The sequence below is a fragment of the Crocuta crocuta genome, unplaced genomic scaffold, assembly GCF_008692635.1.
Source record: "Crocuta crocuta isolate KB4526 unplaced genomic scaffold, BGI_CrCroc_1.0 scaffold130, whole genome shotgun sequence".
In the NCBI taxonomy this organism is placed as follows: domain Eukaryota; kingdom Metazoa; phylum Chordata; class Mammalia; order Carnivora; family Hyaenidae; genus Crocuta; species Crocuta crocuta.
In genome coordinates, this window is record NW_027527920.1 from 1,893,599 (window position 1) to 1,920,777 (window position 27,179).

Below are 27,179 nucleotides of genomic sequence, written 5' to 3' on the forward strand. Positions count from 1 at the left end.
AGATGGATATTTAAGTCACTGAATTTTCAGTCTTTCTTCCCTTCTAATACCTGTAACTTAAGGTTATAAATTTCTTGTAAGCATCCCCTAAGTTCTGATAGGTCATATCTCCATTAGTTCAAATTATTTTCTATTTTCATCATCATTTCTTTTCTGACTCATGGATTATTTCAAAGTGACTCACATAAGGCTCAAACACTAGCAAATCTTCAAGTTACCATTTTTTAAAGTTACTCTTTTTTGGAATTAGCTCCAAATTTAATGCTACAGTAGTCAAATCTACAGAATTTCAATTCTCTAAAATTTGTTAAAATTTGTTCTATGGTCAGTATGTAGCATATTTTAGTAACTATTTCACAGGCACTTATTTAAAACAAACAACAACAGTTTAAGGGCACCTGGTTGGCCCAATCAGTAGAATGTATGACTCTTGACTTCAGGGTTGTGAGTTCGAGCCCCACATTGGGTGTAGAAATTGCTTACAAACAAAATCTTCAAAAAACAAAACACACACACACACGTTTATTCATTTGTTTTGGGCAGTATCCTATCAACGTCAAATACATTGCTAATATTTTTCTAATCTTCTGAAATATATTTATCATGCTTATTTTCAATTCTTGGTTAATCTTTTCCAATAATTCTCCATCAAATGGTATATGTTATTCTACCACCACACTTGGTTTGGTCAAAATTTTTAGTTCTGGGTTATCTCTGATATACTTCTTTGAATCTAGCCTTTTAAAAAATAATAACGAACTTTCCCAAGTTACTGGTGCTGCACAGCCCAAAACTTAGTTTTGGAATTTAGCATAAAAACACCACCATTTTCTTATGCTCAAAGATCCTCTGGGTCAGGAATTCAGACAACACAGCAGAAATAGTTTATCTCTGGGGCGCCTGGGTGGCTTAGTCGGTTAAGCGTCCGACTTTCGCTTAGGTCATGATCTCGCGGTTGTGGGTTCGAGCCCCGCGTCGGGCTCTGTGCTGACTGCCAGCTCAGAGCCTGGAGCCTCTTTCGGTCTGTGACTCCCTCTCTCTCTGACCCTCCCCTGCTCACGCTGTCTCTCTCTCTCCTAGAAATAAATAAAACATAAAAAAAAAAAAAAGAAAAGAAAATAGTTTATCTCTGAGCCTCTAAGTCTAAGAAAACCTGAATATGTGATGGTGATGTAAAAAGCTGGGGGCTGAAATCAACTGAAGTCTTCTTCATTCACATGTCTTCATTCACACAGATGACCTGAAAGCAGGCTCAGCAGGAGCTGTCTACCAGAGCACCTACAAATTCAGCCTTTCCTTGTGGCTTGGGCTTCCCACAGTAGAGCAGCAGAGTTCTGAGAGGGAAACCTCAAGAAGTCACTGGAGAGCAGTAATTCCAAAAGTACCAGGAGGAATCTGCATGTCCATTTATAAGCCTCATAAGTCACATGATACCACTTCTGCCATACTCTATGCAAAGAGCGCCAAGCCCACTCAGATTCAAGGGCAAGGGATATAAACCCCACTACTCATTAGGAGAACTGCCAAAGAATTTGGGGGCTGTATCTCTTGTAGTATTTCCCAAAAGTTTCTTATTTAAGTATGCATTATAGTTTTTAGTGTGTATCTTTGTGTAGCAAACCTCCTGAGGTCTTATATGATGAGGATTTTTATTATAGGTCACATTTTTGATGGATATACTTCCATGTGGATTCAACGTTCTTTTCCTTTAATACTTTAAAACCATAGATTTCTCAAAATCAACACTAGGTGCAATTCTTGTTCCTTTGTGGGGACTGTTTGTCACTGGAAACGGTTAGAATTCTTTGTTTTTGGTTTTATCTGTCACTGTATATAGGTCCAAGGGTGGGTTTTCCTTCCCACTGACACAAAGAAGTCTTTCATCTCTTTCAGTCTAAGGTCTTCCATTTTTCTTTAATTCTGAGAAACTGATCTTCATGATTTCTTCAAATATTTTCTCCTCCCTTTTCATTCTCTCTTCTAGGATTCCTATTTATTTGGAAAGAAACTTTTCAATATCTAACTTTCATACTTCTTGGCTTTTCTTCTGTATGTACTCTCTGATTTAATGCTGCATTCTCAGAGTTTCTCAGCATCATCTTGCTGTACACTGTCAACTATCATCCAGTCTACTGTATTCTTTATTTCTACATTTTTCATACCTAATATTCTACGTGGTTTTACACTGTTATGTTTTCTTGTTTTTGCATAGTATTGCTAATATCTTTCTAATCTCCTGATATATATTTGTCATGCTTATTTTTTAAAGGTTTATTGAGAGAGAGAGAGAGAGAGAGGCAGAGACAGAATCGCAAGCAGACTCTATGCTCAGCACAGAGCCTGAGGTGGGGCTTGATCCCACAACTGCAAGATCGCAACCTGAGCCAGTATCAAGAGTCAGACACTCAACCAACTGAGCCACCAGGCACCTCTGTTATGTTTATTTTTAATTCTTGGTCAATCTTTTCCAATAATTCTCCATTAAATGGTATATGTTATTCATTTATTGTCTTTCTTTGAGAGTAATTATACTATTCAGATGACTACTATATTGGCTACAAACTAATGTTTTTCTGGGGAACCAGTCGCTCTGTCTATTAACATATATACTGGACCCAAATGTACCCAACTGAGTGATGTTAAGGAGAAGGGAGAATGAGCCCAAGGGCAGAGACCAGGGTCCTCAGAACTACTGTTGTTTACTCCAATTTGCTGGGCATTCCACAGACAGTTCCTCTGGTCAGGGTTTCTTTCACACTTAAACTCTCAGGGAGAAACAACACTGGGCAGAGATAGCCTTCCTAGGTTGAAACCCATCAATCTGGGAGTTCGGGAGTGGTGAGAATTAAAGGTGGTTATCCTGTAAGGGCAGTTATTGAGGCCATACCCATTTATATTAATGATCTTTTGAATAAGCATGGAGGTCTGGCCACTGATGCTCATTCCTGTCATGAAAGAAATAGTGAGAAATAACAATAGAACTTAAACAGCCTTCCAATCTATTTTCTCATTGCTACCTCACACAGTCCTTAGTCCCATGCTGTAGCCACCACCCCCACACACCACACCCCACTCACCCATAAACACATACAGATTCAAGACAACCTTTGTCTCCTCACACTTCCTCTCCTCCCTCTACTTTCTTCAGAGTTGATCTTGTGTAAAGGACTCAACAGCTGGGACTATGAAATAGAAACCAGCCAAGAAACTATTTTCTTTATCAATGGTGTAGAACTTTTGTTCAATTTCAACCACTCCTAATCCAGTTCAGAAACAGTATGCAAGCAGATGAACAAAAAGTTAAAATTTACTAGGACAGTATCATATTCCCATAAAATTTATTCTGGGGCATCTAAGTTCAAGAGTAACTAATTCTTTCATGGACATGCATGAAAAACATACCTCTGAAAACACATTTTATTTATTTTTTTCTAACTATTCATCAACCATGGACTTATAAAGCATTATGTAAGAACTTTTGGGTAAATTAAAAACAAAAACACAATAAACAAAAACAACCCTCTACAGTTCTTCTGCTCACCAACATTTCTGACCTATAAGTGTCTTGCACCACAATTCCCCAGTTCACTACTACAGATCAAAGACCATGGCAGGCACTCTCAAATACACATGCACAACTGTTAGCCCTCAAGATGATCTGAAACTATGATAGAACTAGAGAAGTTAGCATATATATAGGATGTTTTATCAACAGTAGGCAAAAAGTGAACCTTATACATCCTCTCCAAGTGAGGTTGGGGAGGAAGAGAAAGAGTTGAACAATTGATAAGACTTGGTTAATACATGAATTTGGTTGTTCTCTATAACAAGGGTATCAAAAAGCGAATTCATTAAGGAATACAATATCTAGTACCAAGGAGGTAAATGCTTTTGCTCTATTCTGTACTGCTGAGATGTTATCAATAATAATTTTCAATACTGAACACATCATATCCTCTGGATGTCAAAATTTTTTCAATTTCTGCCAATACAGTCATTGGGGAAAATGGTATCTTTTAAATTTTTATTTCCTCACTACTAGTATAGTTGACTACCTGCTGATAAAGAAATTCAAATAGCTAATAAACTCTTTGTAAATTGTCTGTTTACATTCTTTATCAATTTTCCCTAGGTTCTTTCTTTTTTTTTTTTTTTTTAATCATTTTCCAGGGGTGCCTGGGTGGCTCAGTCAGTTAAGCAACCAACTCTTGACTTTGACTCAAGTCATGATGTCATGGTCATGGGTTCAAGCCCCACACTGGACTCTGTGCTGACAGTGTGGAACCTGCTTGGAATTCTCTGTGTCCCTCTCTCTCTTCCCTTCCCCTGCTCATGTGCTCTCTCTCAAAAATGAATAAACATTTAAACATTAAAAAAAATTAAAATCATTTCCTGAAAGTCTGCATTTTCAGGATTCTGATCCTTTCTGTTATGTGTTACACTATTTTCTCCCAGTTTACCATTTGCATTTAGCCTTTATTTACAGGGGCTCTTCTATATAAATGTTTGAAAAATGTATATGCTGTCAAAATTTGTGAGTTTTTGCTTAACGTCCTCTTTTCTGTTTTTCCTGCGATTGTCTTTTCCAGCAGAGATAATACGAACATTAACCCATACAGTCTTCACTTTTTCACATTTTGACCTTTGGTTTGAAGCACAGATCCAATTTTATATTCTCCTACTTGAAAATTTATTGTACCAACACCCTTCAGTAAATAAACATTTTCTCCTCTGAACTGAATTCCCACTTTGATATTTTTAAGTTCCATAATTACTTGTAACAGCTAGATTTTATTCCTTTTGGTTAACTTCTTTTTTTTTCTATTTCTATTTCTTTTTCTTTTCTTTTTTTTTTTTAATTGTTTATTGTCAAGATGGTTTCCATATAACACCCAATGCTCATCCCAACAAGTGCCCTCCTCCATGCCCATCACACCCCTTCCCCTCACCCCCACTCCCTATTTTGATTAGAGAAGGCCTGTGATCATTTTTAACACCTAGGCTTCCTCGCTCTTATTCTTTTCTCAGTTTTCTAGAATGTACTCATTTAAAGGGTACTTTCTATAGGCACAGATAATAAGGTGGAATTTGGTACAAACTGTAAGATATATGCATTATATCTATAAAAATGTAGTTAATTAAGTTAATAAGAAGAGTCTTAACTCGACTCCAGGCAATGAAAAAAGTGAAAAAGGAGAAAATAACCACATGGACAAATGCAACTGACTTGTATGGTGAGCACTATGCCTTGCATGTGAGGTTAACAAGTTATTTCACAGTGGAGGAAACTGAGGCGCCAGTAGGAAATGGAAGAGTGTGTTAGAATCTAATGGTAGAAAGAAAAAGAGAAAGCATCTACTAAGGGAGGCACAGGGGCCAAATAAGATGGAGTTCACTAATATTTTACTTGCACAATCCCACCCACATGGAGGTAAAGAAATAACTTGGTCATTCTACACATTGTCATAGCCAAGAACAACAGCAGAGCTCACCAGAGGCAAAAGTTATGTAATTAACTGTAATAATTATACTCTAAGGCTTGTTCTTTTGATTTTCAGAGATTATGAATCAACCCACAAAAAGCAATAGAAAACATAAACATTCTGTGCCTTTGCCAGCATAAGATCCCAAGCAATCTATTCTCCAATTCCTATCAAAAACAAACTTGAGGGGTGCCTGGCTGGCTGAGTCAGAAGAGCATGTGACTCTTGATCTTAGGGTCATGAGGTTGAGCCCTATTTATATATACATAAATAAAGCAAAACAGAAGAAAACAAAACAAATTTGAGTCCTCTCATGACTACTGGGAGTATAAACGTGGCTATCATAATTCCTACTCTAAAACCCAACAGTGTACTAAGAAACTTTCATAAAAATATGAAACAACCCCAAATCACAGGTCAGTAAGTATTTTATCAAATATAATACAATTTGAGACAAGCTAATAATGAATATCATGAGCTCATATATACTTCTACATACCCAAGCAATGGTGAATTTTCCTGAAAGTAATAGAAAAGTCATTAAAAAATTTTTTGAAACAAAGATAAATGAAGGTATAGATAAATCATAGGAGAGAGAGCAAATACTCCTCTGAGGGTACACTGCAATATGGAGGAAGAGTAAGGGAGACAGGATAAAGAAGAGATTATATATACATGCCATGTTCATTTTCTCTGACTTCTCAATCAGAGAACTTGTAAGAGGAGATGCTGTAACGACCAACATTAGTTGAACAGAAAGAAATACATCATCATCAGAGAGATGACCCTGTTACATTGAGAGTCACAATGCATTCCGTCCTGGGTGATCTATTCTCCTGAAAGGAGGGAACAATACTTAGGAGATAAGTGGCTCTAGGTCAGAGTACAAGAAGTCTCTGTGAGAAAGCAACCTGAGACAAGAAGAGTGAACTGAACCTTCCAGATGCCCCAGAACACAGCACTCCCCACTCTACCACCACCACCACCACTACGGATAATACCAATAACTGAGTTCTTACCATATTCTGGTCACATATTCTAGGAGGTTTACAAATATTAACTCTTCTAATCCTTAGAACAACTTCAATGAGGTAACAACTCTTATTATCTCCATTTTACAGATGAGGTAAATGAGGGCCAGAGAGGTTAATTTCCTATAGTATGAACCTAAAGAATCTATCTTAAAGCTCAGGGTTTTAACGATTTTTCCTGTACTGCCTTTCACTTTAATGTTAAATAATTAGCAAACCCATAAACAGAATTTATTCGTACAGGAAATAGTTACATACCTTGTACTGTAAGCTCTGCTTGAGCTTCAATTGTCTCATTTCCATTATCAGCTATACAAAAGTAAGTCCCCGTGTCATCCTCAGTGATATCACTGATCTCCAGACTACCACCTGCCAGCAATGCCAATTTTTCAGAGCTGTATAAAAAATATGGATACATTTCAGAGCTAGGAAAATAACTGAGAAACTCTCCACATAAAGCAGACAAAACACTTGAACAGCATTATTATTTATACGGCTACAGAAGGACTAACATAAAATTAGCAGAATATAATTTAGTCCAATTTGCTTTGCTCATATTTTATATGCATAAATATCACAAATACAAACTGAAATGTTACAGTGAATTATCTCCACCACTTCTAATCACTCTCAAAAGCAGACCACTTTTGTAACCAATTCCACTCCTCATAGTCCATCCCTGTCTCCTAACTCTGCCCAATTTTCCTGCAAATTAGGTAATTATGAAGTCTGGAATCAATCTGAGAGCCACTCCCATTACAGTATGCCATAGTGAGAGGACGAATGGAGAGGGTAAAATGTCAGATCAGAAACAAAGTCATGGGCCCACAGGGCCTACTGAAAGTTTCCTATGGTGGTCTGGCTCAGAAGGGGAGGAAAAGGGCAGGGAAGGGAGAGTACACGGCTGCCAGGGGGCAGCTCTCTGGGTGTGGCTGCCGGGCGAGAATCAGCCATTAGTAACAAGGATGCCCCACTATAACCCAAATCTACAGAGTGATTTAAATTTTTTAAAGAGAATATTTAAAGAAAAAGTAAAGTGATCCTAGAACATCGAGGAAGCAATCACAAATCAATAGTCTCATCAAATTTTTATAAAGTGAAGTTTAGTTGATTTAGAGAGTTTGTAGAGTTATAACTTTATTTTTATTTTGAAGTTCTATGTCTAACCTGGTTTTCATACACAGATTTCTTTCTCTCAAATTTTAATACTGTCACATTTCCTATCTGTATCTATGTTCAATGAAAAATGTTCTAATTATAATTTGGCTTCTCATATAAAATTCCTGCTGTGCAAAAAATAGAGAAAATGACTATTCTGTGCCACAATTATAATTCTCAACCTAAATAAAGTGCTCTTCTGGCTTAAATGTCAATACACTGTTAGCCTGAGTAATTAGTCTTCCTGAATCTGATAAACAAGATTAAGTTTCTGAACAAAGAACAGGGAAAACCAGAATAAGGTTTGGTGACTTCTCTAAGAAATACCCAGCAAGGTCACGACGAAACTTTATCAAGTGGCCTTCCAATCTGAAACATCTCTACTATGCCCTCACCTCCCAATTTACTGTGATGAGGCAGAGAAGCAATACAACGTATCATGGAGCAGAGCACTGACTACTAGGATAAGATAGAGAGATAAGACAGGGTTTCCATGCCTCAAAAAATAGGAAAAATTTACAAAAATTAAAATCCTCTATTTCACCGTTAGACAAAATCACTACTCATCTTAAGAAATGGAAAACAATGTTCATGAGTGGAAATTCAGCAATATACATATGATACCCAGCTGAGGGGAACATAACTTGAAATATTAGTTGGTATGGCACTTCTGAACTGACAGTGAGTAATTTATATCTAATAGTTATACTAAAGACTACTCCTGTTACTTGCCTTGGCTCATATTTGCCATAACTGAGTGTCACTACAGATGTCAGTCTTTCTGAATGGAAATGATTTTACTCCCTTAAGAGAAGCTTGGGAGGAAGAATGTCCATTGGCTTGGCAGAATTCATTTAACTTGTTCACCTGCTGATATACTGGCTTATAGTAAAAGGTCAGTCAAGTCTTTAGAATGCCAAAATTCAAAGATACAAGCACAAGGAACAATATGTGAGAAGTTTACGCCTGGTCACTGAACCCAAGTTAGATGGAGTGTTGCTGGACAAAGGGAGTATGTGTGTGTATCCCTGAGTAGTCTGGGTCAGTCTAAGAAAAGCGTAGTGTGCTAAGGAGACTTTTTTTTTTTTTTTTCTGGCCAAGGAAAAGGCTTTTAAGTGGATAAATCACATAATTTAGGAAGGGGAAGAAGAGGAAGGGGAAAAAACTGGAATCAGAAAGTTTGGTTGTAAAATCATTATAATGGTACAGAATTAAAAAGAAAAAGATGAACTATGGGCAACAGCAACAGAGGTAAAGAGAAAGCAAAAAGTACTGACCACTCTTAGAAATGATGCAGGAGAAGGTAAGGAGAGGGATTTTTCCACTCATTTAGCAAAGATTTGTTGGTGTGCCCCAGCGTGTCAGGTAGTAGCTGGGGTGTAGCAGTGAGCAAAAAAAAAAACAGTGCTCCCATGCAACTCAGTGGGAAAGACACACACAAAAGATGGTAATTCTACAAAATGGCATACCAGAAGAACCTACCAGGAAATTAGAAATAAAGAAATATTCTGACCAAAGTAACCCTTGGACTGAAATCTGAAGAATGAGGAGGAGCTAACCAATAATGAAAAGGAGAAAAAGATTTCAGAAGCTAGGACTAGTGTATGCAAAGGAACAGTGGCAGAAAGGACTACAGTGTATTTGGGGATCTAAAAATAACCAGTGTGGTCTGGTTTAAGAGAGGGGGGGAAAAAAGAGAGAAGGAGGAGAAAGGAGCCAGACCACACAAGGTTTTGAAAGCCATTTTAATAATTTGAGTCCTTAAACTAAAAACAATGAAAATCCATTAAATATTTTAAAAAGTGGGTAGGGGGTTGACAATGATGTTATGAGATCCAAGCTTTGAAAAGGTCACTCTGCCAGAGTGTGAAGATGTATCTGGAAAGAGGCCAGAGTAAGTATGGGAAGAACAGGAGACTATTGAAGTAACTGAGTTGACAGTTGACAGTAGCATGGAATCAGGTGACAGCAACACAGACGGCTTCCAGAGACAGTTAGGAGGTACCGCAAAAGCTCTCATACATGGATTAGATAGAGAAGCTGAGGAAGAGACACGTGTCAAGGAAGACTCTTAAGGACAGGGTAGTGTGTGTGAAGGAGAAAACAAAAGGAAATTTGCTTGTTCAATTCGTTTTTTTGTTTGGTGTGTTGTTGAGTGAGAGAGAGAGCTAAGCCTTTTTATAGGCAAAAGAAAAGGAGCCAATGGAGAGGGAAATTTTTGAAAAGAGGATTCATGAAGTGCTGGAGAAAAATGGAAAGTAGTAAGATCTAGAGCACAAAAGGACTTCTTAGATGTCTCTTCCCTTAAAACAGCAGAAAAAGAACAGTAGGTGAAAGCTAAGTCTTACATATACTTTCTGGCACAAAATGTATTCTCTTCTATTTTTTTTCCGTTCAACTTTTTATTATGAGGTAACTTCAGTCCTAAGAAATACAGAGAGATCAAAGATCCCGTGTACTCTTTCCCCAGTTTCTCCCAATGCTAACCTTGTAGAATACAACATCACAGTTGGGGTCGTGACGCTTCCACAACCACCAAGGACCCTTCACATGGCCATTTACAGCCGCACTCTCTTCCCTCCTACTCTCCTGTCTTCATTAACCCCTGGCAACCACTAATCTGTTCTCCACTTCAGTAACTTTGTCATTTCAAGAAGAATGTTATATAAACAGTATCATACAGTAAATGACCTTTGGGGATTGGCTTTTCTCACTCAGCATAATTCTCCAGAGATTCATCCATTTATCCACGTTGTTGCACGTATCACTGGTTCATTCCTTTTATTGCTCAGCGGTAATTCCACAGTAGGGATATACCACAATTTGTTTAACCATTTGCTCAATCAAGGATTGATGCTCAATCTGGGTTGTTTCTAGTTTGGGGCTATTATGAATAAAGCTGCTGTAAGTATACACATACAGACTTCTCTGTGAACATTAAGTTCATTTCTATGTGATAAATGCCCAAGAGTGTAAATGTTAGGTCATACCACAGTTGCAACATGTTAAGCTTTTAAAGAAACTGCCCGTTTTTCAGAGTGACTATACCATTTTGACATTCCTATCAGCACTGTCAGAGTGATTCCATTCTTTCAAATCCTTGACATCATTTGATGCTGTCACTTTTTTAAAAGTTTAGCTATTCTGATAGATACGCAGCAATATCTTACTGTGATTTTAACTTGCACCTCTCTAATGGCTAATGATGTTAAGCAACTTCTCTTGGGTTTATCTGCCAGCGGTATATATTCTCCAGTGAAACGTTTATTTGTTTTGCCAATTTCTAATTGGATAATATGCTTGGTACTGCTGAGTTTGAAAGATCTTTATACATTTTAGATACTAGTGTTTTGTTGAAGATGTGGTTTGCAAGTATTTTCTTCTACTCTGTAGCTTATCCTTTCATCCTCTTCACAGAGCAAAAGTTTTTAATTTTGGTGAAATCCAATTTTCAAAAAAGCACGCTTTGCTGTTAAATCTGGTAACTCTTTGCCTAGCCCTAGCTCCTGGTTTTCTCCTAGATTTCTTTTCTCAACTTTCATTTTGCATTTCACACTTGGGTCCATGAGTTAATTTTCCTTATCAGGTGCGAGACATAGGTTGACAATCAATTTGATTGTCTAGGGATGGGCGACCAACTGCTCTTGCAGCAGTTGTCGAAAGGGCTATTTTTCCTCCATTGATCTGCTTTTGTATCTTTGTCAAAAATTAGTTGAGCATTTTTGTCTGGGTCTACATTTGGATTCTCTATTCTGTCCCAATGATATAGTGACTATCCTCCCACAACACCATACAATCCTGATCACTGTAGTTGTACAATAAGTCCTGAAATCAGGTAGACTGATTCCTCTCACTTACACACACACACACACACACACACACACACACACACACAAAAGCCCTGTTAATTATTCCAGTTCCTCTGCTTTTCCATATAAATTTTAGAATAATCTTGTCTGTATCTACAAAGGATCTTGCTGGGATTTTGACAGAAATTGAGTTAACTTGTGTGTCAACTTGAAAAGAACTGACATCTTTAGTACTGAGTCTTCCAATCCATAGACACCGTAGATCTATTTATTTAGATCTTTGATATCTTTCATTAGCATTTCATAGTTTTTCGTATACAAATCTAACAAGTACTGTTGAGTCATACCTAAGTATTTCAATTTTTTGTGAGTGACTGTAAATGCTATTATATCGGTAACTTCAGTGTTCACACATTCATTGCTAATATACAGAAATACAATTGATTTTTTTCAACACACATTTTTAAATGGAAAGATATACATTTATATGCTTAGAATCACTACATAAACAAGAGTTCCAAAAGTGTAAACTCCTTTGTATAAACTTATCTCTGCGCATTTGTTCATTATAAGGAGCCCGGATCATCTTGGGCAATTTTCCTCCATTCCTGAAGGATGGCCATCCAGTTTCCTCCTAGTGGCCAGGAATGTTCTCCATTTCTCTTCCTTGTTCTCAAGGACTAAAGCTGTCTTAATTCTTCTTCAATGAGCCTTGGCATTGAAGGCATTGAAGCTTAGGGTAGACTTGAAGAAGAGAAATTAGGAGCAGTACAGGTTAGCTCTTTTTTTAAATGACTTTGAACTGCCCTTCTCAAAACATACCTGGCTTACCCTGGCTTGGCTTTTTCCTCTGCTGCCTGGGTCTGTTTACCCACTCTTGTTTCCTAGTGCCTAATTTCTGTTTTATAACCTAGATTCTTTTTTTTAATTTTCCTCCCATCATGGTAAGAGTGCTCTTTAATCCTCATCACCTATTTCACCCATCCCCCCTCTACTTCCCATTCAGTAACCTAACCATTATCTTGTTCTCTATAGTTAAGGGCCTGTTTCTTGGTTTGTCTTTTTTTTTTTAACATTTGCTCATTTGTTTTGTTTCTTAAATTACACATGAGATCATCCAGTATTTGTCTTTCTCTGACTTATTTCCGTTAGCATTATACTCTCTAGCTCCATCCATGTCATTGCAAATTCAAGATTTCATTCTTTCTATGACTAAATAATATTCCTGTGTGTGTGTGTGTGTGTGTGTGTATACATATACCACATCTTCTTTATCTATTCATTTGTCAATGAACACTTGGGTGGAGAGAAAGGTAAACAAACTATAAAAGACTCAGAAGGACAGCAAACTGAGGGAGATGGGTGGGGGATGGGCAAGACGAGTGATGGGTAATAAGGAGGGCACTTGTTATGATGAGCACTAGGTTATTATATGTAAATGATAAATCACTGCATTCTACTCCTGAAACCAATCTGCACTGTATGTCAACTAACCAGAATGCAAATAAAATTTGGAAGAAGAAAAAATAACAAAATAAGAATTTTTATGTTTATATTCATGGGGTATACGGGGCTACAGTTTTCTTTTTTGTACTATCTTCATCTGGTTTGGTATCAGAGTGATACTAGCTTTAATTCCTTCTCTCCTTTTTAAGTGTTTATTTTGAGAAAAAGAGGGAGAGAATGAGAACACGTGTGTGAGCAGGGGAGAGACAGAGAGGGAGAGAGCATCCCAAGCAGGCGTTAGGCTGTCAGCACATAGTGTGATGCAGGACTCAATCTCAACCATGAGATCATGACCTAGGCTGAAACCAAGCGTTAGAAGCTTAACCAATTAAGCCACCCAGGTACCCCTAATTCTTCCTCTTCTATTTTCTGGACTGTGTAGAACTGATGTTAATTCTTCTTTAAACATTAGAAATCTCCAGTGAAGCTATGTGGGCCTGGAGGCTTCTTTTTTGGGAACCTTTTTTTCTAATTTGTTTATTTTGAGAGAGAGACCATGGGTGGCATAGTGACTGAGAGAGCTGGAGAGTGAATTCCAAGCAGGCTCCATGCCGAGAAAGCACAAAGCCTGACACGAGGCTTGAACTCATGAACTGTGAGATCATGACCTGAGCCAAAATCAAGAGTCAGATATTTAACTGACTGAGCCACCCAGGTGCCCCTCTTTTTTGGGAGTTTTAAAATTACAAAGTCAAGGGGTGCCTGGGTGGCTCAGTCGGTTGAGTGCCCGACTTCGGCTCCAGTCATGTTCTCACTGTTTGTGAGTTCAAGCCCCATGTCGGGCTCTATGCTGACAGCTCAGAGCCTGGAGCCTGCTTCAGAGTTGTGTCTCCCGCTCTCTCTGCCCCTCCTATGATCATGCTCTGTTTCTCTCTCTCAATCTCTCTCTCTCTCTCTCTCTCAATGATAAATAAATTTTAAAAAGAATAAAAAATAAAATAAAATTACAAAGTCAATCTCCTTAACAAAGACCTATTCAAATTATCTATTTCACATTGGGCTAGATGTGGTAGGTTGCATTTTTGAGCAAACAGTTTACTTTGTATAAGTTGTCCAATTTACATGTGTATAGTTACCTGTAGTGTTCCCTTATTATCATTTTGATGTCTGCAGGATCTGTAGTAGCATCCCCTGTTTCAGCCCTAATACTAAATACTGATCACCGAATCTTCTTTTTTTGTAGTTCAAGGAGTCTTTCCTCTGTCCCATCCAGTCTGCAGCTGAAACCATCCACTGAGTTTTTAATTTTTTTTTTCTTTTTTATGTCTCGGTTCAAAATTTTCCACTAGGTTCCTTAAAACTATTTATTTGAGGAGACTTTTCTCTGTATTTGTTGAGATACTCTTTTTTTTTTCCCTTTGGAGAGAAAGAAAGTGTGCGAGTGGGGGATGGGCAGAGAGAAGGAGAGAGAATCCCAAGCAGGCTCCACTCTGAGCACAGAGCTCAACTCAGGGCTCGAGTTCACCACCACAAGATCATGACCTGAGCCAGTATCAAGAGTCAGATATCTAACCACCTGAGCCACCCATGTGCCCCTTTCTGGAGATACTCTATTTTTTCATTTGTGTCAAATGTGTTTGTAATTGCTTACAGAAGCATTTTTATGGTGACTGGTAACAGATAATTCTAAAGCCTGCCATCTCAGTGTTAGTTAGCATCTATTATCTCTTCTCTTTTGAGATTTTCCTGGTTCTTGGTATAATGAGTGATTTAAAACACATTTTTTAATGTTTATTTACTTCTGAAGGAGAGACAAAGTGCAAGCTAGGGAGGGGCAGAGAGAGGGAGACACAGAATCCAAAGCAGACTCCAGGCTCTGAGCTGTCAGCACAGAGTCCAATGCGGGGCTCGAACGCACAGGTCGCAAGATCATGACCTGAACCGAAGTCGGACATCCAAATGACTAAGCCACCCAGGTGCCCCTGATGAATGATTTTAAATTGAAATCTGGATATCTGGGGTATTTTGAGACTCTGGATCTCACTATTGTTTTAGCTGGCTTCTTCTGACACTGCTTTAGCAGAGGAAGGGGGAGGTACCACCTCATCAGTGTCAGATGGAGGCAAAAGTTCAGGTTCCTCACTCAGTCTCCATTTTAATATCCAAGGGGAGGAGGAAATTCCTCATTATTCCTTAACAGTCAGAAATCCCCATTAGGCTTCCACTGATTGATACTACCTCCTGGCTGGATGCAGAAGGAATGTCTCATTACCATTCTCCTCATGGTGTCCATTGACCATGGAGAGGGGGCGGCTCAATACTACATGATGGTGAAAGTTATGACTCTCCATGAGGTCTCCTTTGATGCCACCCCAGTGTGGAAGGGAAGGACTGTCTTTTATCGCCAGACAAGATAAAAGCCCATACTCCTCATGTGGTTTCTATTAATACAGCAGAAGAGGGGGCCCAGAAATGGACTGGTTGAGATTAAAGTTTTGGCTCCTTATTTAGTCTCTGATACCATATAGGTTGGGTGATCTCATTATAACCTGGTAAGGGTGGAAGTCTAGGCTTCCATGTGGCCTTGACTGGCATGGGTGAAGGTGGGGCCACAATTTCTTCTGTAGTAGAAATAGGTGTGATTACAGTCTAACACTTCTCGTCTTGCTACACTTCTCCTTTCCTGGTCTTCTATCTAAAGAGAGTATACTTATGTTCAGAGCATTTTTTTAATGTGCCTCTTGGCATTTCCAGCTTGCCAGCTTCTTCAGCTCAAGTTAAGACACATAAAACAAAAACAAAACCCAAGGAACTCATGATCATGTTGTAACTTGGGTCCCAAGGTTTTTAACCAGTCTCTCTCCATCTTTCAGTCTTATGTTTGTTTTACATATAATGTCTGGGGTTTTTAGTAGCAGGAAGAACAGGAAAAAATTTATCTATTCCATCTTCCCAGAAATGGAAGTCCTCCGTTTGTTTTTTAGGTAATCTAATTTTTTTACTATTGTCAATTATAATAACATTAAGCATTTTTATAGCTGTAACTTGTTCATTTGCAGCTGGATTCTGATCTATCATTGCACCAAAACAGAAATTACATGGTTACTAAATTACTTTGTGCCATCAGTTCCTCTACATTTTAGCATTTATATTTTCTCGATTCTCTCCCTTTAAAATAAAACAACTCAATGAATGGGATACATTGCCACCACCCTTCCTTCAATACTGTTTGGTTTAGATCTAAACAAATTTGATCAAATGATTAAGTAAATACATCAATTCTTAAGTTATAAAAATGATGGTAATGTTTCATTTATTTACCTTAATGGTCAAAAAATATGTATTTAGTTAGTTTCAAGTTTTTATTTAAATTCCATTTAGTAAACATATAGCAATAACATTAGTTTCAGGACTAGAATTTAGTGATTCATCACTTACACAGTGCTCATCACAACAAGTGCATTCCTAATACCCATCACCAATTTAACCCATCTCTTACCCACCTTCTTTCCAGCAACCTTTAGTTTGTTCCCTATAGTTAAAAGTCTGTTTTGGGGCGCCTGGGTGGCTCAGTTGGTTAAGTGTTTGACTTCAGCTCAGGTCATGATCTCATGGTTCATGCGTTCAAGTCTCGCATCAGGTTCTGTGCAGACAGCTCAGAACCTGAAGCCTGCTTCAGATTCTTTATCTCCTTCTCTCTCTGCCCCTCCCCAAAAATAAATAAACATTTAAAATAATTTTTTTAAAAAGAGTCTGTTTTATGGTTTGCCTCCTCTCCCCACACAATGTTCATCTGTTTCACATGTGGGTGAAATCATATGGTATATGTCTTTGATTGATTTCACTTAGCATAAACTCTCTAGCTCTATACACATCACTACAAATGGCAAGATTTCTTTCTTTTTGATGGCTGAGTAATATTCCATTGGAGGTATACCATATCTTCTTAACTCCTCAATTGATGAACATCTGGGCTCTTTCCATGATTTGGCTATTGTTGATAATTCTGCTATAAACATCAGGGTACATGTGCCCCTCTGAATCAGTATTTTTAAATCCTTTGGGTAAATACCTAGCAGTGCAATTGATGGATCATACGGCAGTTCTATTTTTAACTTTTTGAGGAACCTCCATACTGTTTTCCAAAGTAGCTACACCAGTTTACATTCCCACCAACAGTGGGATTCCCACCAACTCTGCATCCTTTTTACAATCTGCTGTCTTGGGGCACCTGGGTGGCTTAGTCGGTTAAGCGTCCGACTTTCGCTTAGGTCGTGATCTCGCGGTTCGTGGGTACGAGCCCCGCGTTGCGCTCTGTGCTGACTGCCAGCTCAGAGCCTGGAGCCTGTTTCAGAGTCTGTGACTCCCTCTCTCTCTGACCCTCCCCTTCTCACGCTGTCTCTCTCTCTCTCTCTCCTAGAAATAAATAAAAATTAAAAAAATAAAATCTGCTGTCTTGTGTTAATTTTAGCCATTTTGACAGGTGTGAGGTAGTATTTCAATGTGGTTTGGATTTGTATTTCCCTGATGATAGGTGATGTTGAACAATTTTTCATGTGCCTGTTAGCCATCTGTTATGTTTTCTTTGGAAAAATGTCTATTCATGTCTTCTGCCCATTTCTTAAGTGGATTATTTAGTTTTTGGGTGTTTTGATAAGTTCTTTATAGATTTTGGATACTAACCCTTTATCAAAAGGATCATTTGCAAATATCTTCTCCCATTCCTTCAGTGTCCTTTAGTCTTGTTGATTGTTTCCTTCACCAAGAAGGAGGTTTTTATCTTGATTATCAAGTCACAATAGTTCATGTTTGCTTTCATTTCCCTTGCCTCTTGGAGAGGCGTCTAGTAAGAAGTTGCTACAGCCAAAGTCAAAGTGGTTGCTGCCTGTGTTCTTCTCTAGGATTTTAATGGTTTTCTATCTAACGCTGAGGTCTTTCATCATTTTGATTTTATCATTTTGTCTGGTGTAAGAAAGTGGTCCAGTTTCATTCTTCTGCAAGTTGCTGTTCAGTTTTCCAAACACCATTTGTTGAGAGACCTTTTTCCATTGAATATTCTTTCCTGCTTTGTTGAAGATGAGTTGACCATAAAGTTATGGGTCCATTTCTGGGTTTTCTATTCTGTTCCATTGGTCTATGTGTTTATTTTTGTGCCAGTACCATACTGTCTTGATGACTACAGCTTTGTAACATAGCTTGAAGTCCACAATCATTATGCCTCCAACTTTGCTCATTTCTTTTTCAGGATTGCTTTGACTATTTGGGGTCTTTTGTGGGTCCATACAAACTTGAGGACTGTTCTAGCTGTGAAAAACACTGGTGGTATTTTGATAGGGACTGAATTAAATGTGTAGATTGCTTTGGGTAGTTTAGACATTTTAACAATAATTGTTCTTTCAATCCATAAGCATGGGATGTTTTTCCACTTCTTTGTGTCATCTTCAAACACTTTCCTTCAGAAGTGTTCCATAGTTTTCAGTGTACAGAACTTTCACCTCTTTGGTTAAATTTATTCCTAAGTATCTTATGTTTTTGGTGAAATTGTAAATTGGATCTATTCCTTAATTTCTCTTTCTGCTGCTTCATCATTTGTATAGAAATCCAACAGATTTCTGTACGTTGATTTTTATATTCTGTGACTTTACTTATTTTGTGGATCAGTTCTAACAACTTTTTTGGTGGACTCTTTTGGGTTTTCTACATAGAGTATCATATCATCCACAAATAGTGAAAATTGGATTTCTTCCTTGCCATTTTGGATGCCTTTTATTTCTTTTTGTTGTCTGACTGCTAAGGCCAAAACTTCCAGTACTATGTTAAATAGTAATGGTGAGGGTGGACAACCCTGTCCTGTTCCTACCCATAGAAGAAAAGCTCTCAGTTTTTCCCCATTGAGAATGATATTAGCTGTGGGTCTTTTCATATACGGCCTTTATGACGTTGAGGTATGTTCCCTCTATCTCTACTTTATTGAAGGTTTTGATAAAAAAATGGATGCTGTACTTTGTCCAATGCTTTTTCTGCATCTTTTGAGAGGATCATATGGTTCTTACCATTTCTTTTATTGATATGGTGTATATGTTTATTGATTTGCCAATAATGAACGACCCTTGCAACCCAGGAATAAATCCCATTTGATTGTGGTGAATGATTCTTTTAATGTACTGTTGGATTTCATTTGTTAGCATTTTGTTGAGAATTTTTGCATACCCATTCATCAGGGATATTGGCCTAGAATTCTCTTTTTTAGTAGTGTCTTTGTCTAGTTTTGGAATCAATGTAATTCCGGCCTCATAGAATGAGTCTGGAAGTTTTCCTTTCATTTCTACTTTTTGAAACAGTTTGAGAAGAAAAGGTATTAACTCTTGTTTAAACGTTTGGTAGAAGGGTGCCTGCATGGCTCAGTCGGTTAAACATCTGATTTCAGCTCAGGTCATGTCCTCACAGTTCATGAGTTGGAGTCCCACAACAGGCTCTGCTGACAACTCAGAGATTGGAGCCTGTGTCTCCCTCTCTTTGCCCCTATCCCACTCATGCTCTGTTTCTGTCTCTCAAAAAGGAATAAATGTTAAAAAAATTTTTTTTTAATGTTTGGTAGAATTCCCCTGGGAAGCAATCTGGCCCTGGACTTCTGCTTGTTGAGACATTTTGGATTACTGTTTCAATTTCTTTGCTGGTTGTCAATCTGTTCAAGTTTTCTATTTCTTCCTATTTCAATTTTGGTAGTTTATGTGTTTCTAGAAATTTATCCACTGCTTACGGATTGCCCAATTTGTTGGCAGGTAATTTTTCATAAAATTCTCTTATAATTGTTTGATTTTCTGTTGTGTTGGTTGTGATCTCTCCTCTCTATTTGTGATTTTATTTATTTGGGTCCTTTCTCTCTTCTCTTTGGTAAGTCTTCCTAGGAGTTTGTCAGTTTTATTTCTTTCAAAGAACCAGCTCCAGGTTTCACTGATCTGTTCCACTGGGTTTTGTTTCTAGATCATTTATTTCTGCTTGATCTTTATTACTTCCCTTCTTCTGCTGGGTTTTGGCTTCATTTGTTGTTCACTTTCTAGATCACTTAGGAGTAAGGTTAGATTATATATTTGAGATTTTTCTTGCTTCTTGAGGTAGGCCTGTATTGCAATATTCTTCCCTTTTATGACCTCTTTTGCAGCATCACAAAAGTTTTGGGCTGTCACATTTTCATTATCATTTGTTTCCATGTATTTTTTTATTTCTTCTTTTATTTCCTAGTTGACCCATTTATTCTTTAGTAGGATGCCTTTAACCTCCATGTATATGTGATCTTTCCAATTTTTTTCTTGTGGTTGACTTCAAGTTTCATAGTATTGTGGTCAGAAAACATGCACAGTGTGATCTCAACTTTTTGTACTTGCTGAAGCCTGATTTATGACCTAGTATATGACCTATTCTGGAAATTTTCCCATGTGCACTCAAAAATAATGTCTATCTTGCTGCTTTAGGATGAAATGTTCTGAATATATCTCTTAAGTCCATCTAGACCAGTGTGTCATTCAAAGTCACTCTTTCCTTGTTGATTTTCTACTTAATCCATCCACTGACGTTAGGTGAGATATTAAAGTTCCCTACTTTTATTGTATTATTATAAATGAGTTCCTTTATGTTTGTTTTACCTATCTGGGTGCTCCAAGCTAGGGGCATAAACATTTACAATTGTTAGGTCTTCTTGTTGGAAAAACACTTTTATTATGATCCAGTACCCTTCTTTATCTCTTGTTACAATCTTCAGTTTAAAATCTAGCTTGTCTGATATTCACTATTGCTACTCTTTCTTATGATGTCCATTAACATGGTAAATGGCTCTCTATCCCCTCACTTTCAATCTGCAGGTGTCTTTAGGTCTAAAATGAGTCCCTTATTGACAGCATATAGATGGGTCTTGTTTTTTCTATCCATTCTGACATCTTATGTCTTTTGATTATTTAGTCCATTTACATTCAGTGATTATTGACAGATATGAATTTAGTGCCATCTTATTACTTGTTTTGTTGTTTCTAGAGATTTCTTTTTTCTAGTCTCTGTCACTTCTGGTCTTTCTTTCCCAAAGAGGCCCCTTTAATATTTCTTGCAAGGCTGGTTTAGTTGTCATGAATTCCTTTAGTTTTTGTTTTTCTGGGAAACTATCTCTCTTTCTATTCTGAATGACAGCCTTTCTGGATAAGAGTAATTTGGGCTGCATATTTTTCCAACTTAGAACACTGACTATATCATGCCACTCCCTTCTGGCCTACAAAGCTTTTGTGGAGAGATCTGCTGCTAACCTTCTTTGTCTTCCTTCGTTAGTTAGGGACTTCTTTTGTCTTGCTGCTCTTAGGATTTTTTTATATTATCTCTGTATTTTGCCAATTTAACTATGGTATCCTGGTGTTGGCCTGCTTTTGTTGATTTTGATGGGAGTTCTTTGTGCCTCCTGGATTTGGACGTCTCTTTCCTTCCTCAGATTAGGAAAGTTTTCAGCTATAATTTCCTCAAATAAACCTTCTTCCCCATTTTTTCATCTTCTTCTGGGACTTCTAAAAGAATGTTATTTATACTCCTGATATGAATGTTATTATGCTTTATGGAGTCACTGAGCTTCTAAGTCTACATCTCTGATCTGTGGTTTTTTTCCCTCTTCCTTTCAGCTTCATTATTTCTCCTAATTTTATTTTCTATATCACTTAGTTCCTCTGCTTCTTCTATCCTTATGGTCATTACATCCACTATCCTTGTGGTCATTACATCCAATCAGTTTTGCATCTCGGTTATAGTATTTTTTATTTCAGCCTGACTAGTTTTTAGGTCCTTTATCTCTATGGTAAGGGACTCTGGCCTTCTATGCTTTTCTCAAGCTCAGCTAGTATCCCTATGATTGTTGCTTTAGATACTAGATCAGGCACATTATTTACATCTGTTTCAATTAGATCACTGGCCATGACCTTTTCTTGTTCTCTCTTTTGGGATGAATTCTTCTATCTTAGCATTATGTCTAGATCTCTGTTGTCTTGTGTTAGGAAAGCCTGTTATGTTTCTTCCTCCTGAGAGTAATGGCTTTATAAAGAAGAGGCTATATACCATCCAGGTCCTGGTGATTCAGGAAATGTCTCTGGTATATGCCGTGTGCACTCTGCTCCTGTGTTTTGGCTGCTCTTTACCTCAGGTCAGTCCTCGGCAGTTTCTCCTTGCCTGCAGTGTTTGGTCCTTGGCCAGAGTGTGGCCAGCAGGTTTTAACTAGGTGTGCTCTACCCTGTCGGCTTGTTAAAATAGACCTGATGCTATTTCCAGGAGAGCTGAAGCTTTGCAGATTAATACGGTCAATAGAACTCTATGGTCTGAGGGTTTGTGCTGGTCTCCCGGGGGTAGAGGCTTGCTGCTTTGGTTCTTAGACACACTTACAAAAAGTAGCACCTGCAAAGTGCAGAGGGGTGGGCCTTAGTGTAAGCAGTTCAGGCCACTACTGTTGGTGCTGTGCTGCTCACTGAAGTTAGTTTACCTTGAGGGGTCAGGTAGAGAAATGGCATGAGCCCCCTCCCTCATGCCCAGAGGGGTAGTTCATGCCCACTGCTGTCTGAGAAGCCCTCCTAGAAGAGCAAACAATCTCCCCTCATGTCCCAGGTGTCCCTCAGCTCACTGCAGTCATCCTGCCTATGTCTGGGCCATCTGCCCACCCAACAGCACAGTGCATCCAAATCAATAACCACTAGCTAAAGGTGGCTTCTGACACTTTAAATGTAGCTAGAATTTCTAAAGAACTGAACTCTGAATTTTCTTTAATTTTTATTTAAATATAAAAGCAGAAGCAACACAGAGGCACATGGGTGACTCAGATGGTTGACCATCTGACTCTTGATTTTGGCTCAGGTCATGATCCCATGGTTTGTGGGTTCAAACCCCAAGTCAGGCTCCACACTGGCAGTGCAAAGCCTGCTTGAGATAGTCTGTCTCTCTGTGTGTGTGTATGTCTCTCTCTCTCTCTCTGTCTCTCTCTCTCTCTTAAAATCAAGACAAAAACTTTAAAAAATAAAAAAATAAAAAAGCTGAAGTAACACTAACCATGACTTTATTGTTTTGGTAGAACTACATTTCACTTTAACTGGTGCACTATATAGATTATTATTATTATATTTAGTAGTTCACATGTATATCTTAGTTATTTTTACCTAGCTACCAAAAATTTTAAATTACATATGTGGTTTGCATCATATTTCTATTGGACAGCACTGCTCTGCAACAGTGGTCCTCAATTTGGGGCTATTTCCCCCCCCAGGGGGACATCTGGCAAGATCTAGAAACATTTTTGGTTGTCACAACTTAGAAGTGCTATTGGCATCTAAGCAGATAGAGGCCAAGGGTGATACTAAACATTCTACAACATACAAGATAACTTTGTCTTGGAAACAAAATGTACCTAAATACCACCACCACCACTACCTCAGTTCTTCTATCAGAGTACTACAGAGAAAAGCCCCCACTACACAGATCAAGTGCCAATTACATAAGGAAGTAATGAGGGATGACACAATGGCTGATCTTAACAGAAAGGCTTTTGTAGAAGAGGAAGAATTTTGATCACAGAAGAAGGGTGGCAGGAGTTTAAAAGGCAAAAACAAAAGGATGAGGAACACATTTTTTTTAATTCTTAGAATAAAGAAAATTACTACCAACAAAATGCACAAAAAAATGAATAAGTATCAGGCTAGTCAGAACCTTGCAACAGTTTAGGGAAGGAGGTCTTGAGGCCTTAAGCTAATTACACTGTAGCTCAAAAAGAACAGATGAAATAATCAGCCGTTAATATTTTGAAAGCAGTTTTTTCTTTAAATACCCTAATCATATACAGCATAGAAACTATTTCAAAAATGACATATGAGCATTATAATGTGTTTAAATAAAAAATAAAGTAGATGACCATTTTTTTTCATTATTAATCATTAGTCCCAAACAAGACTAGACCGAGTCTGAAGCTAAGGCTGAAAAAGGCTTTTAGGCAGACATTACCTTTCTATGTCAAGTGCCTCCTCATTTTTCATCCATCTAATGGCTGGAGTAGGAAGTCCTGAAGCGACACACGGCAGCACTGCACTCTGACCAAGGACTCTGACTAAGGAAGAAGGTTGTTTCAGAAACACCAAGTCTGATGTGAACTCAGGATCTAAAAAATAAAAGACAACAATTAAGAAAGCACTTTACCACTTTAATGATGTGGAATGGCAATTTCCTATTCAGTCTGTGTGGTTTTATTTATTTATTTTTTTAAGTAGGCTCTATGCCCAATGTGGGGCTTGAACTCATGACCCTGAGATCAAGAGCTGCATGCTTTACCGACTGAGCCAGACAGGTACCCTGTTTGCCTTTACATAACAAAATATTTTAAGAAAAAGTGACACTAGAAAATTCCAATTAAATTAGCAAACATTTGGGGCGCCTGGGTGGCTTAGTCGGTTAAGCGTCCGACTTTCGCTTAGGTCATGATCTCGCGGTTCGTGGGTTCGAGCCCCGCATCGGGCTCTGTGCTGGCTGCCAGCTCAGAGCCTGGAGCCTGTTTCAGTCTGACTCTCTCTCTGACCCTCCCCTGCTCACGCTGTCTCTCTCTCTCTCTCTCCTAGAAATAAATAAAACATTAAAAAAATTTAAAAAAAAAAAAATTAGCAAACATTTCTTAAGTCATTTCAATGTGCAAAACATTGTGCTAGGCTCTCTAGGGGCCTTAAAGATGTACCAGCTATAGCTCCTAACTTTAAGGTGCTTACTGATCAACTGAGAGATAAAATCTGACATGAATCCCTTTCACTTTAAAAGACTGGATAAGAGGGCGCCTGGATGTCAGTCTGTTAAGCGCCCAACTCTTAGTTTCTGCTCAGGTCACTATCTTGCAGTTTGTGAGTTCGAGCCCCGTGTCAGACTCTGATGCTTGGAATTCGATCTCTCTCCCTCTCTCTCTGCCCCTCCCCCACTTGTGCTGTCTCTGTCTCTCTCAAATAAATAAACTTTAAAAATAAAAAATAAAAAACTGCATAAGTAAATGTTTCACGACTGGTACAAAGAGAAAAGACTGAGCAAGTTCAAGATCCTTAACAGCATCCTCTCCATTCATAGGGATATCATAAGAGGTTTCCTTTACATCCCTGTATCTGTATTACTTATGAAAATCTTTCTGAATTTTGCCTCTCACTTATTCACTTAGTCTGTCAATCCTTTGATTTTTGCAATGGTACAGCGATTAGGCTATCACTCTGAGTGTGTTCACTTTATATGGCTGCCCTCTTAGGGACGTCTGAAAAGGCTATACTTTTATGGGTAGAAGGTAGGGTGCTCTACTGGTGGAGCAGTATTTCCAGTGTTAAGTTTTGAGAAGACAGACCATTCTCAGGTAAAGAGATGTGACCTCTTGTCTCCAAACACTTAGGAGAATATATTTTACAGCCATGGTAACAACCACCAGAGCTGGCTTTAAACTTGTGTAACTAATCGATGACAGTTCTGTAGCCATGGTAACAAGTAAACCAAGTCTAACAGATCAGTGACAACTCGCTTCAGTGAACACGCCTTTGAAAGTCACCCAATGAGTGACAGCCTCAGGCTTTAAAAGTCAGCCATTCAGCAGCCGAATCACTTGCTTCTACAGCTGACATTAACCTGCTCTCACCCCTGTAACCAACCATAAAACATGCTTCTTTGGCTGACATCAACCCACCCTTGCCTCTTAACCAACAAACCAAAAACAATGTCTTCCCCAAAATTCTATATGAGATCAGCAGTTTGCATTATTCAAGAAGACGGTACTTGAAAGTATGGTTTTCCCTTAAGTAAATAAAACATTCAGTACTTGGTTTATGTTTCAGGTATGGAGTGGTGACTCATCCTTTGACACTGAAAATCTTGTGTCCCCAGATCTGGTTTTAAGGGTTTGCTTGAATGGTACCCCAGGTATAGAGAAGAAACAGGACCTCTGCCATGTAAAAGCAAGTCAGGAAGTAAGCTGAAAGACACTGCAATATGGCAACAGTTCTCTCTTTGTTTTCTTCCCTCCTGGATTTAGCTACATCTAATCACATTTTGATAGAAACAGACAAATTTAAACAAATATTTATTGTCTTCTGTGTGTCAGTTACCATTCTTGGCAGCAGACAAAATTTCTACCCTTACTGAGCTTACCTACTGCTTGGGGAAAGAGACAAGAAACAAAACAGTGTATGCCAAATAGTGGTATGTTCTGATATAAAATGAAGGAGAAGAGGAAAGTATGGGGTGGAAATGGAGGATTGTTGTTTTAAACAGTGGTCAAGGAAGGCTTAACTAATACAGTGATATCTGAGCAAAGAAATAAGACAGTTGATTCAGGCAGACATCTGAGGGAAGAGAAAACTCCAGGCAGAGCAAATGGCAAGCAGAAAGACGTAAAGCAAAATGGTATTTGGAGTATTCTAGAAACATAAGGTGGCCATAATCACAGAGTGAGGGAGAGAAGAGTACCAGATGGAAGGAGAGAGATGGGAAGAGAGGTGGCATTAAGATTATATAAATTCTAATCTATAAGGAACTCACCAAACTCCACACTCGAAAAACAAACAACCCAGTGAAGAAACGGGCAGAAGATACGAACAGACACTTCTCCAAAGAGGACATCCAGATGGCCAACAGACACATGAAACGATGCTCAGCATNAAGGACTTTAACCTTTTCTCTGAGACGAGAAACCATTAGGTTTTGAGCAAAGATGTGACATGATCTAATATAAATTTTAAAAAATAACTGTGGCTCCTGAGGTGTAAACACACAGGGACAGAAATGCCAAGGACATCTGGATGTCCGGATGATGACAACAAAGAAAGAAACTGCGTTAAAAAAAAAAATCAATGCAAAGCTCATCAGGAACGCCATCAAGTGTCGCTGCTCTAACACTGGTCTCACTTTGCAAGCCAATCCGTAGACCAAAAATTAGCCTATGAAGTAGCTGTATATAAAAAATCTGCCCAGACAATGTAAAGATGGCCCAACTATATCCATAAGCTCAGGTGTGAAGGAAGAAACGTGGATCAGGCACCCAGAAGTGGGAGTGGAAGCTGAGAGGTGAGACATCGGGAGACTGGAAGGACTGTGGTGAGCTCCAAGTGAGAGGGCGTTATGAGCAGCAGAGATCACACAGCCAGGAAGACACACGCACAACAAGATCATGAGGAGAGCCAGCAAGGGCAGAAAGAGTGAGAACCCATCAAGAGAAGTAAGGAGGAGCTGGGTTTACA

At 38.4% G+C, this 27,179-nt stretch overlaps 1 protein-coding gene across 1 annotated transcript in view; it reads right to left on the minus strand.

Moving 5' to 3' along the window:
- Window positions 1-27,179, minus strand: part of NEO1 (neogenin 1) — a 173,911-nt gene that overhangs the window by 136,201 nt on the left and 10,531 nt on the right. Inside the window, exons 4-5 of the mRNA XM_077749000.1 lie at window positions 23,935-24,088; window positions 6,773-6,909 (exon numbers count right to left, since the gene is read on the minus strand). Coding sequence (XP_077605126.1) covers window positions 6,773-6,909; window positions 23,935-24,088 — 291 coding nt within the window. The remainder of the gene's footprint in view (window positions 1-6,772; window positions 6,910-23,934; window positions 24,089-27,179) is intronic.